The sequence below is a fragment of the Aythya marila genome, assembly GCF_965140915.1.
Source record: "Aythya marila genome assembly, chromosome: 9".
Lineage (NCBI taxonomy): Eukaryota > Metazoa > Chordata > Aves > Anseriformes > Anatidae > Aythya > Aythya marila.
The window spans coordinates 1268819-1281206 of record NC_139050.1 but is presented as its reverse complement, the minus strand read 5'-3'; the positions used below and the strand labels follow the sequence as shown (position 1 = coordinate 1281206).

At 35.8% G+C, this 12388-nt stretch overlaps 1 protein-coding gene across 4 annotated transcripts in view; it reads right to left on the bottom strand.

The window, feature by feature from the left end:
• Positions 1–2813: 2813 nt before the first annotated feature.
• PLOD2 (procollagen-lysine,2-oxoglutarate 5-dioxygenase 2) overlaps positions 2814–12388 on the bottom strand; it is a 50232-nt gene continuing 40657 nt past the window's right edge. For 3 of the 4 annotated variants that reach the window (XM_082767080.1, XM_082767079.1, XM_082767078.1), the window contains 9 exons: positions 11932–12057; positions 10560–10698; positions 9333–9395; positions 7999–8112; positions 7515–7580; positions 6443–6547; positions 5382–5528; positions 5017–5142; positions 2814–3969 (listed from right to left, as the gene is read on the bottom strand). In XM_082767080.1, coding sequence (XP_082623206.1) covers positions 3814–3969; positions 5017–5142; positions 5382–5528; positions 6443–6547; positions 7515–7580; positions 7999–8112; positions 9333–9395; positions 10560–10698; positions 11932–12057 — 1042 coding nt within the window. In that variant the 3' untranslated portion in view covers positions 2814–3813. The remainder of the gene's footprint in view (positions 3970–5016; positions 5143–5381; positions 5529–6442; positions 6548–7514; positions 7581–7998; positions 8113–9332; positions 9396–10559; positions 10699–11931; positions 12058–12388) is intronic. The other variant, XM_082767077.1, reaches the window with a different exon arrangement.

Genomic DNA, 12388 nt, shown 5'->3' with positions numbered 1-12388 from the left:
TCACAGTAAGAGTGGAGCAGCAATACTTTGGGGAAAAAAAGTGACAAATATTCCTCGTTGTAAGTGATGTAAAAGATTAAAAGTGTGAAAGTATTACTAAGTATTCTGAATGTTATTTAGAAGTAGCAGTCTCACAAATATGAAGGCAATCTATATCCTTTCAGTTAAAGTAGTTAAGAAATCCTCTTTATCCATATACCCCCTTCTACCACCTCTTCCCCACATCATAATCTTAAATTCAAGTACTTCACAGTGAAAATGAAAAATAAAGCCAGCAAAAGCAAAACAAAACAGGTACTTCACAAATGTCTCATCTGTTGCAGAGCACCTTCATGTCCCTGTACTCCCAAGGTCTCTCATACACTTCTGGGATTAAAGTTACTGCTTTCTTTCTGAGGCACATACATGTATGCATGTCTCAAAACACACACTGTTAGGGGACTGAAAAACCTTTTAAAACTGCTTTTAAAATTAATGAAAGTTAAAAATAGTTTCTGAACAGTGACAGTTGGAGCTAGTGCACTGACATAATAGTGTAGCAAAGCTTTCAGAATGAATTCAGGTGAACAATTAAGACCTTATTTCCTGGTATCTGTTAGTTCTCAAGAATTGATTTTAGACAATTCTGTACAATTCAAGCAAGTGGACAACCTTGTCAAGAACTTTTTAAAAAATATTTTTTTTTTTTAGTAACGTGAGCATGGGTATACACATCTCTTCCAGTGAGTGTGCAATACATTAAATAAAGCATTACATCTGCAAGAAGATTAATAGATGAAAACAAATTTAACAGTAAGCACAAATATTTATGTTGTGGGGGGAAAAAGGCAGAAAAAAAATCTAATGTGACTGAGTAGTATGAAATACATAAAACAAGTCATGAAAGAACACTTTAAAATCTTTCCATGTTTTGTGTTAAAGGATTGTCTTTTTTATTGTTGTAGTTGCAGCTTTTCAAGAAAACTCCATTTAGAATTAAACTGTCTTTAACTGATCCAGTGTTAAATAACACTACTCCGTTCTGAGTTAGTCTAACAGACTGCAGGCAAATGCTCAGGAAAAAAAAGCAATTAACACAGGCTGCTTTCATTTCAAACTCGTTAAGATTTTGTGGTCTGTAGTATTTGCCCAAGCACAGGCTATATATCCACAGACGCTCACTAAGATGTGTTTTGCGTCTGGAAACAAAGTTGGGGGATATATTTGTCAACCTCTGATTATTATCCTGAAATGGAGAAGGGTTGGGAAATGTATGGGAAATGAAAGCAAAGTTTCCTGTGGGAAAACAGGTTTTTTCAAGCCAGCTCACTTGTGTATTATCAAAGTTATTACTTTTTGATGCATTTGCTTCAGTGGGACGAGGTATGGTTACAACCTACTCTTCAAAACAACCTGGTATGGAAATAAACATGCTTATTTGGCGTAATATAGTCTTTGAACTTCGCTCCCCATCCTCTCAGCTCCAAGTAGAACTTCCATTTAGTAGAACTTGATATGAAGCTTCTTCAGCAGGTAAAAAGTGATTTACTATTTAGATCCAAAGCCTCTCTACTAAAAATGAAGGAAAGTTGGGCAGAGACAAGAAACATGCATCCTGCTGGGGTTGTTCTGAAAGTGTAACGCAATATTTGGTTCATAGGTGCCAACTCACAAGAGAAATAACTTCGACAGTAACAAAGCAAATAAGCTGAAAACCAGCACCATCTTGGGAAGCTTCTAGCAATCTAAGTGCATCTAGAACTCATTGAAAAACAAATTTAACTTCTGTAAGAATAAAGACAATATGCAAAAAACCCTAATACATTCAAGCAAAAGGTGTGTAGTGGGTTTACATGGCAAGGCTTGGGTAGCAGGAGTGGCTTCTGTGAGAAGGATCTAGAAGCTGCCCCATGTTTGATAAGGGCCCCACTGCTGACCAGAGCTGTCAACAGCAAGTGATGTTGTTTTGCACCTCTGTGAGAACGCATTTAACACAGGAAAAAAAAAAAAAAAACACTGCACCACACAGCAGCTGGGAGAGTGAGACAAGTGAGGAACAGCCTTGCAGGTGCCAAGATCAGTGAAGAAGGAGGGGGAAGAGGTGCTCCAGGTGCCAGAGCAGAAGTCCCCTGCAGCCTGTGGTAAGGACCATGGTGAAGCAGGCTGCCCCCCTGCAGCCCATGGAGTACCCACAGTGGAGCAGGTGGACCTGAACCAATGGAGACTGCAGCCTGTGGAGCAGATTCCAGGCTGGACCTGTAGCCAGTGGAGAGGAGACCATGCAGGAGCAGGAGACCTGGCAGGAGCTGCTGCCTATAGGGGATCCAGGTTGGAGCAGCTTGCTCCTGAAAGATGGACCCTGTGGTACAGACCCATATCTGCAGCAGTGCTTGAAGAGCTGCTGCCTGTGGGAAGCCCAAACCAGATCAGTTCATCAAGGACTGTATCCCATGGGAGGGACCCCACAACACAGGAGATGAGAGTGACTGAGAAGGAGCAGAGAAGGAGAGCTATAGACTGACCATAACCTCTGTTCCTCCGTTCCCCCTGTGCCTCTAGGGGAGGAGGTGGAAGAAGGTGGATGGAGGCAAAAGCATTTTTGGTTTCTTTCCTTTGTTTCTCACTTCTCTAGTGTGTTAGTAAGACTTATTGCTTATTACTATCTCCCTATACTGAGTCTGTTTTGCCTGTCATGATAATTACTGCATGATCTCCTTGTCCTTATCTTAACCTTTGAGCCCTTTTCATTGCATTTTCTCCCTATTCCTCTTTGAGGAGGGGGAGTGAGAGCAGGTGTGGCAGAGCTCAGCCACCCACTTGAATAAAACCACAAGGTGTTACATTAATTTAAAATTACCCTTTATTTTTCACAAGATTTTCCAAGATGTGCATTTTGGCACGGTAGACTTTGAGATAGTTTGCTTCAAGTTTCTTTAAATTACAAACAGTAGATACAGTAGGAATATTTTAAATGTATTTCTTTAAAATAAACAGCAAGTTAAGACCCTTAGGTTTAAAAGGGACTTCCACAATTTTTTCCTGATACAAAATTCAAGTAACTTTAAATACAAGTAGAAAATTGTCTTTATAAAAGATCCTGCTATTAAAATTTACCATCACTGAAAATAAACACCAAATTTCTAGCATCAGTTGGGTTCAATTACATACTTAGAAAAATAACTATTTTAAGTGAAGGTCACTTGGTGAAGAGAAGTAATTTTAACACATTGAGTTCTTAAAACAAATGATAAAAACATTTTTCTTAGCTGAATTATTTAATCATTACTCCATCTCTGCCTTTTTTTCCCCTAAAATACTGAAATGTGTATCTTTAAGTGAATTAAGAAAACAGGCTACTGAGATGTTTTCCCTTAAATATATATACCCATCTCCGGAATTATTGCTTAACCCCAATAAATGCATGACATTCACTTTGTTTTTAGGCTGTGCTTTTTAATTAGTTGGTACCAAATATACACACTACACGATTTTAAATGTGTCACTTGAATAAAAACCACAATAAGTTTCAGATAATTTTGCATCTAGGATTTTTCCCAAAATAGAAAGATTCATTGTAAAATGATTTTCCATTTTTCCTCCTTACCTACTCTTTAAGACAGCAAAATGGAAAGATAAGCAGGACATGTTTACTTTGTGACTCAAGGCTCAGAGCAGATACTGAGAAATTTAAAAACTTTTGTTCTTTAGCCCAAAGTAACCCAGCTGTCTAGGAACAGTAACTTAATTTCTTGTATCACCTTCTTCCAGAAGAAAACTATAAATAAATGTTTAGGTAAAGAATCAAACACTGGTGTTGAAGAGGGCAAAATAAAATTATGGGTCAATAAACGATACTGCAATGTATCTTGTGCCATTCAAGATAGGAAGTCCTTCATGTAAATGAGTAAGTCTTCCTGGGTGCATGAAGCTCCATCCTTTCCTGGGTGACTCAATGGAGCAGTTGTACCTAAGAAATTTACATCCACCTCCCTGTAGCAACAAAAAACAAAAAACACCACACTTATGATAAATATTTATCCACAATTTAAAATGATAATAATAGGCTGTTACGGTAAGTTTTGTTTAAACTATGCATACTATTGTTCAAATTACTGTCTTCTGAGCAACTCATAACAGGCAAGCTTTAGCAATAATTTAGACTTCCCCTTACTTTAGCATTCCCTGGATAACAACTCATTCAGTCAGCACCTCCGAGAAACAGATTTTCAGTAACATTACTGCAAATGATGCAGAGAATAGCAAACCAATGTTCATAGGCCCTGTTCTAGAACTGCATCTCTATCCATGACATCATTTAAACAATGCTAATTAAATTAGTCTAGTTGTTGGTTTCAAGCTGAAGCAATATTTTCTAAAGGAATAAATTTGAGAAACATACATATGGATGTTAAGTGCAAGTACAAATAATACAGGACATGGCCTTATAAAAAAGAGGGTTAAGTTTCTCTACCAGTCAAAGCTGGATGTTACTGTTACTACCCTGTTTGTCTCCATTTCCTGAGGGCTGTTTCATTTGAATAAGTATCACAGCAAAAAATTTATCTTAGGGCAAAAAGAGAAAGTAGTACAACTGTACTACTTTGTCCTTAGTGAAAGTTTCGGTTTTGTGTCTGGCCTAAAGAAATTTTTAAAAACAAAAAACTGTAAAGAAAAGCCATTTAAGAGAACTTGGTAGTATTTAAAAAATGGAAAAAAAATTGTATTTCACTACATTAATTGTTTCAGAAATGTTAAAAGTGAATATCTCCAAACTTTTTCCTCAACTCCTTTCCTCCATCATCTAAAGCCATTTTGACCAACTCAACTTTAGTGCATTAACAGGCACAGATCCTGCAATAGAGAAAAATTGATTCTTATCAAAACCACCAGGAAATAAAATCTCTCTGCTTGCATTGCATATCTTTTCCCCTTCGACACAGCTTTTCAGTATATCCATTTGGGCTCTAGTTTGAAAACAATATTAGACAACTCCAAGAATGACTTTTTTTAAATTCAATAAGTTTGTTGCCAACTTACTTGAAAATCCTCTCCTACTTTGTTGAGTGCAATATTGATCGTGAACGTAGAGGAGTCGTGATGAGGTCTGAGTGACCGCTGTCTGTCAGGGCTGTATTTTACAACAAAATTCAATAAAGCATATCCCTGAAACAAAATATATAGTCAGACTTCAACATGCAAACTTCCAAGTCACACATAAGGTTTTTTGTTGCTGTTGTTTTTGTTTCTCCATTTAAAGCTGAGTTAACAACACAATATTCATCTATAATTACTGCTACGTGGCTTGTAAATGTGCCGATCAACCTAAATATGATACAGTTGTTAAAACACTTAGAATTAGTAATTGCATTTAGAGATTATCTGCAATACTTTTAAACACATACCTTGGTATAATAGCCAGCAAACACTTTTAGTGTCACTGGTGCAATGAACTCTCTTATGAAATGCAGCCATTCATTATCCAGTCCAATTTGCTTCATATGAATATCATCAGTTGGGACGTTTTCATAACCTCCAGAAATACGGCTGTCCTAATGAAAACACCATAAATAGTCTTGAAATATGGGCATGGAATGCTTCTGGCACTTCTACAAGCATTCATGATTCTGCAGAGCAGTGCATATGTAAGTTTAACATACAGTAATCTCACAGCTAACTGCTGTAATTGCTGAAGTATCAATGATCAAGATCTGGATGGTTTTTAGAAGGTGAGTGGACACCTGCCTTTACAGGCAGCACATCTAAATGTGCTGCCTGTAAATAAAATCAGTTCCCTAGTGAAACTCTTAATTATTGAGATGTAGATCAGATCAGAGCACAGGCCTCAACTGTCACGATAAAAATGTTAAAATAATTTTAAGATTAAATAAGATTAAGTATGCTTATAATTAAATATGCTAAAATTTTAAGATAAAAGCATTTTAAGAAGCCTTTCTAGAGGCTACAACCTGCAGTAAAATCGTGACTGCAACATATCTCCTTTCCAAGCATTTGCAAAATTGATAGACCTTTGTTTTTAGAACTTGGATTTAAGCAGTAGTTATGAATACTTATGAATACTACTTTAAGCAGTAGTTATGAATACTTTGAACCTGGTGCAAATACAAATAGTATCTTATGACACCTGTAGGTAACCACTTAGGGGGGCAAGTCTGACAAATCAGGATTTGAGGTGAATGAGTAAAACTTCTCTGAACAGTTAAAGATCTGCCTTGGATAACTACTACAGTAGCTGCAGTACTCCTAAAGTCTGAATTTGCTACTTTAAGGCTAATTGAGGAATGTCTCAAACTACTGAACAACAAGCTACGTAGTAGACAAAACAAGGCATTTTTATACCATGCAGCAGATGTCTTGGGTCATTAGCATTTGTTGCAAAGTTTATTGCAGTACACTATGACTTATTATAAATGTACTCTCAATGTTTATAGAGGCTGATACTTACTTGGTGTTTTCCGCCAGACCATTGTCCAAAATGTTCCATTTCTTCTACCAATTCATCACAGGCAGTGTCAGAAAATATAGGAAACCAAAAAACATCCGGACATGGCTATGAAAACATGAAATCTACATTCATCTCTTTTAGTGGAGTTAAGTTACAACAGTTACCTTTTTATTTTCAGCTGTAAAACCAGCTCATGCCAACAACACTTTCACTTTTTTGGTCACTAAAGAATATCAGCCATTTTCTTCTGAGCCATAATTCAGATCCATTTAAATAATCAAGTTTTGTCTTGGTCCACAAGTGTATTTTCACAGAATGAAGCAAAAGCTATGAGCTACCTTAGAAGTTGTGACTCAGCTTTAACAGCTGCGCTAGTGCACCCAAATATTGTGTCTTGGTTGATTTAATAGCCTGAGTCTTTTACATAAGAACTATTAAGAAAAACTGTTTCAAACTTAACGTTTTTAAATACAAAAGCAATTTATCCCAGCTTTTAATGAAGCCAAGTTTATTAAAACACTGTGCCTAATTGTCACAAAAATAGTCATCCAACACCAGTAAACAATTATCATCATAAAAGCACTGTGTCCAGCCCAGTTACATGAAAGCAAGCAGACAGACAGGAAGGAAAAAAAATACTTAGTATCCAGCAAAAGGCTTCATCTTGGGTTGATGGTTACCAGATCTTATAGAATCCATAGGGAAATGCAAACCCCAAGAAAATCATCTGTAAGAGCTTGACTTTACTAGATACTAAAACCACAACAATCTCTTACAAAAATTTTATTAGGTCTTTTGCTAGTGGTACTAGCTTACTCAAATAAGCTACAATTTTATTCTGGAGACGGCAATTACTTCTACAATTACATTAATCTGAACAATCTAGCAAATTTTTTTTTTTTTTTTGGACTTCTAGCATCTCAATTTTCACTGACAAATTTAGTAGTGATCCAAAACAAACTGTTCTGCTGCACACCAAAGCATTGGCATATAATAGCTGTTTCCATGCTAACTTATCAGTCAATCCCCAAAATAAGACAAGTAGTCTTTGTCTAATGATAGTTATACTCACCTGTTCTACTATGTTATCCGTGAAGATCTTTGAATAGTTGGGATTTATGTAGGTTTCCTTCCAGTCCTGGCAAGAATAATTTTAAAAGATTAAGAATTAATCTACTAAAGAATCATTTGTTAATTTGTAGAATCATTAAGAATTCATCTACTAAAGAATCATTTGTGCTCTGTTCGTGTGCTCTATGGAAAGCACGAGAAACAATTAAACAATTCCTTATAACCACAAAAGAAATGAATTTCATCATGTCTAAATCATGAATCCACAGCCTACATCATGGCCATATCTCCAACTCCTTACTGCAGTCATCAGTGGACTTTGATATTGTCAAATGAGTGGTAGAGAACACCACTAAATATACAACCAATATTTAGTGCACAATACACACATGTTTTCTGCATAGTCTTGAAGTTCCAAGTACTTTATAATACATTGTATTTGAAAGTATTTGAAAAAAGTGTTTAATCAATAATTAGATGCATACCACAGGATTTTCAAATATCTGCCAGAGGTCATTGTTATAGTGGGAAGTATTGTAATTGGCTGTGGAAATAAGTCTTCCAAATTCATGTCTGTTGGTGATGTACATGAAAACACCCTACACCAAACAAAAAATATCATTAGCAAAACCATCCATCTTAGCAAAATACTTGACTCTAATCAAAAACTTGATTTCTTGTTTACAAGCATTGAATTGAATATATCTTTCAAGACAGTTAAACAAAGACATATTATTCATAGTGCAAAAATATACAGAAAGGAGAAAACAGACAAGAGATTGTTTTCCAGAAAACCTAAGCAGCCACACTAGAAGTATCTGTTCTCAAACTGAAGATATTCACACGAAAAAAAATCAACATCTAAGTTTTAGTTTCTAACTAAAAGCCAAGAGAACAAGCTAACAGAAAGTCCTAATGGAAATCAAAAGAAGAAACATTATTTCAGAGTATTCACTGTATCATCCTGGTGAACTGGCCTGAAATAAAAAAAGGTATTTGCAAATACAGCACAAGAATATTCAGATCAGGGTGCAAAGCGACTAAGCACTTTCAAGTATTATCCCCTTAGTAAACATTGGAAAAATATGTACAAAATATGAAGTGTGGTAATACAGTTTTATTATCAAACTGCTAACAGAAGATATTAAAAACTATTAAAAACTTGATTAGCAATGGTAGCAGAAAATATTTTAAGAAATTGAGTATTCATTAAGTTTACTGTTTTTCAGACTTAAATCTCATTTCAGAAGCATTTGTGACCTAAATTTGCAATAAATAAAGACATCCCCATTTGGATATTATTATTTCTTGGATATTTTTATTTCCAAGTTTTTGTCTGAAAAAGAGTTAAATTGTTAGAACGATAATGATTGTTAAATACGTGCCCTATTTTGGGCACCTATCAAATCATAAAATAGCTGCAGCAGGGAGAATAAGGAAGATCTGGCTCAAGAAAAACAGCTTAAAACGACACTGATTTCACAGCTACCCTATGTTCATGGAGGGACCCTGGCTGACCTGGCAGGAATTTTAGCTTTATTCCGTCCTAGGCCTGCTGAATCAATTTTATCTGCTAGAAAACTGCTTTAGCATGCCATGACCCCAGGAGCACTGAGAAACAATCCTGGGGAAATAACAAGCATAAGTCATTTGAAGCTGGTTGTGAAGAACCTGTGCTGTTGCAAATTGGAATCTTACAAGACTAAAGAGAAAGCTGTAGTGATATTCTGTGAAGAGTAAGTGGACAGAGGAAAAGGATCTTCCTTTGGTAGAATAGCACTGCATGTAATAAGAACTAACAAATAAAAAAAATCAACACCTTTGGGGGTCTGAGCATATGGAATGTTTCCGAAGAAGGGGAGTCTTTTTCCCTTTGTAAAGTCTAAAATGAAGGAGAATCATCACATCAGTTTTCTGATATAGTTTCTTTTTTTTGTCCAAGTACTACTAGGTTTCTACAGTTACAATAGGGAAATAGCAGCCTTCGATCAAAAGCTGATATGCCTTTACAGACAACATGCATCTCCAAGCAAAGCTTAACATACAAGTCAAAGCTGTTTCCACCAGCCCCTTCTTATCTGCTGCAATACAAAAACAAGCATGTACCAAACAATCTTACAGCACAGACCAGGAAAGAAAAAGCAATTTCCTGATGAGCCACAGTCAGATTAGTTGAATGAGTGCATGGGAAGCACAAGTCTGCAATAAATGATGCTGAGAAGGTTTGAATACAAGAGAATTGGATGGGGAGGTTGAGGAGTCAGCACAAAGAAAGGAAATCATGCCTTGTTATGGGGGGACAAATTAATACTTGCCAACTTTTCTTGTTCAATTCAGCAGAATTATTTTTCAATGCTATAGTGTCTGGAAATAGGTCTTGTTTAGCTCTTATCATTTCTGTGCTGAAACTAGTGTAAATATCAGTAGAAGTGTGGATTTACATACTCATTTTTACAGTACAAGTTAAGTTTCTCATTAGTTTACTGGAAGTAACAAGTTTCTGATAGTTTTAATCAAACCTAGAAAAATTAATGAGTAATTCATATCCCCTAAGAAGATTCCTACCATACCACATCTGTTTTTTTATATTATTGTCCATTACTAGATTAAAAGTGTATTAACTTATAAAATTGCAGAATATTCCAGCTTAGTCTTCTAGAAGTTTCACATTCTATCAAAATGTGCATAGTAAAGGTGTGCGCATTGATAAATTTGAAGTCATGCACAGCGGAGAAGTTGAGCTTTCTTCCCTCCTGTTGAGGTTCCACCACCAAGGAAGGTCTTTAACCTCAACAGGAAGTTTTAGCATGTTTAAATAAATCAAAACTACCACATAGTCAGTGCACTGCCACTGGAAAAACTTTTAATCTGTTCTTCTCAACAATTAAAAAAAATACACCTAAAATGTTCTGTGTCACAAAAATTGGCCAGTACTTTGAATTAGAAGTAAAAATTTTAAAACCAAGATTAAGTGAAATGGTCAAGTATAGCATAACACAAAGAAGCCCGTGTGCATTTAAAGCAAGCCGTTATAGATGTACATTACCATTTCCCTGGCATTCCTGCAGAAAGCCATATCAGGATCCAACTTATCACGTGTGAAGTAGTTCTCTTTCATCTCTGATCTAAGGGTTTGTCCCTTAATCAAGTATACATTTGCCATATATGGAATATTCCATACTCCTCTGTAAAAAAAGGCAAATAACTAGTTTCACAATAATTCAGGAGTTGGACTCGATCCTCACAGGTCCCTACCAACTTGGGATATTCTATGACTGATTTGTTGTCTATTCTAGTAAATCAGCATCTCTGTATTTGCTGGTAAGACAAAGCAAGTTTCAAGGCAATGAAGCTAAAACATTCCCAAGACATCTGAAGAATTACAGCTGTGCATCAAGAAGTCACTTCTCAAATGTGAGTGTAGGCTGTAATCCAATTTCTACAAATTATTTTCATAAAAAATAAGGTCAAGTTCCCTGAAGAGAGTTTTTAACTACAAATGTACTTCATGTTTCCATATTTAAGGCAAACTCTTAAATTATACTATTATTCTACAATGGCAGATGGAAAAAGTAATTCTGAAACAGATTTTTAAATGAGTTGAAAGACTGTACTAAGGCTTCACACAGCTCATCTGACCCCCTCACATAAACACCCACTGACCACAGCAGGCCATATATTTATGTGAGTTGGGCCAATATCAACAAAGCAGTGCTGCTATAATGAATGCTTTGCAGATTCCCTCCCTCCCATGGCCAGGCCTCCCAGCACCATGAGCACATCTTTCAGTGCTATTGAGAACAAGCCAGTTCTGTTCAAGCAATCTGTTTCAGACCTTTTTGTTCTTCCAAGGGCAAAAAGACATCACCACATGGGAAAGTCAGGCTTGGAAGACCTTACATAATATTCATTTAGGGTAAGGACAAGCATAAAAGGCTACAGCAGAAAAATGTTTCTCAAGAGGTCTGTAGGATACACTTGACATTATACAAGAAGAAACACCAGAACAAGGAAGTTGCAATCATTGTCACTTGTTGATTAAGCATTTGCCTCAAAAAGATGAAGACATATGATGAATGCAGAGATCATTTTTGACTAAGATTCCTGGGATCCAGTTGTTTTTTGCTATTTGTTTTGCTATTTTCTGTATTATACACTACCAGCATAACCAGACAGGTACTGGTAATGATTATATCTATGATGAATAGCTCATGTTTGCTTTTTTTAATTTCAAAATGTGATCTTGGAAAAAAAAGAAATAAAAGTTTCTATGAAATAGAAAAAGCTGAACAATACAAATAACTTAAGATCCTTCAGAAATAATACAGAAATAAGATTGTATAAAAGTCATATAAAGTATGTTCCTAATAACCATACATGGGTACCTTGACTTTAAAAATTAGCTTATAATTACTTACACTCTTTTCCCTTGGACAATATCAACATAATCTTCTGACCGAGCATAGTAGCCATCTGGGCTCAAAGCACCCCAGAAATTGGACCAAAGCTTCCCATGACGTGTTACAAGTGGAGCAATTATCTTTCTGCAAAGTGACATTGAATTAGAAAACATGAACTGTGATATGTAAACAATGTCAAAATATACCAGCTTTTCTCACCTCAGAAAAGAACATAGTTAAAACACCAGTGACTGTAAAACCTTATAGCAGCTATTCTGAACTTGAGCCAGATAAAAAAAAAAAAAAAGCATTCAGGCTCTCACATTCCAGAGATAAAAAAAACAGTATAACAGAAGCAACAATTCCTATAAACCAAAGGTGATTTGAATTTCCATAATCAAAAAAATACTACTTACAGCACAGTGATATAAAAAGCATCAATGTCAGAGACAAGAAAAAAACAATAAAAAAGGGT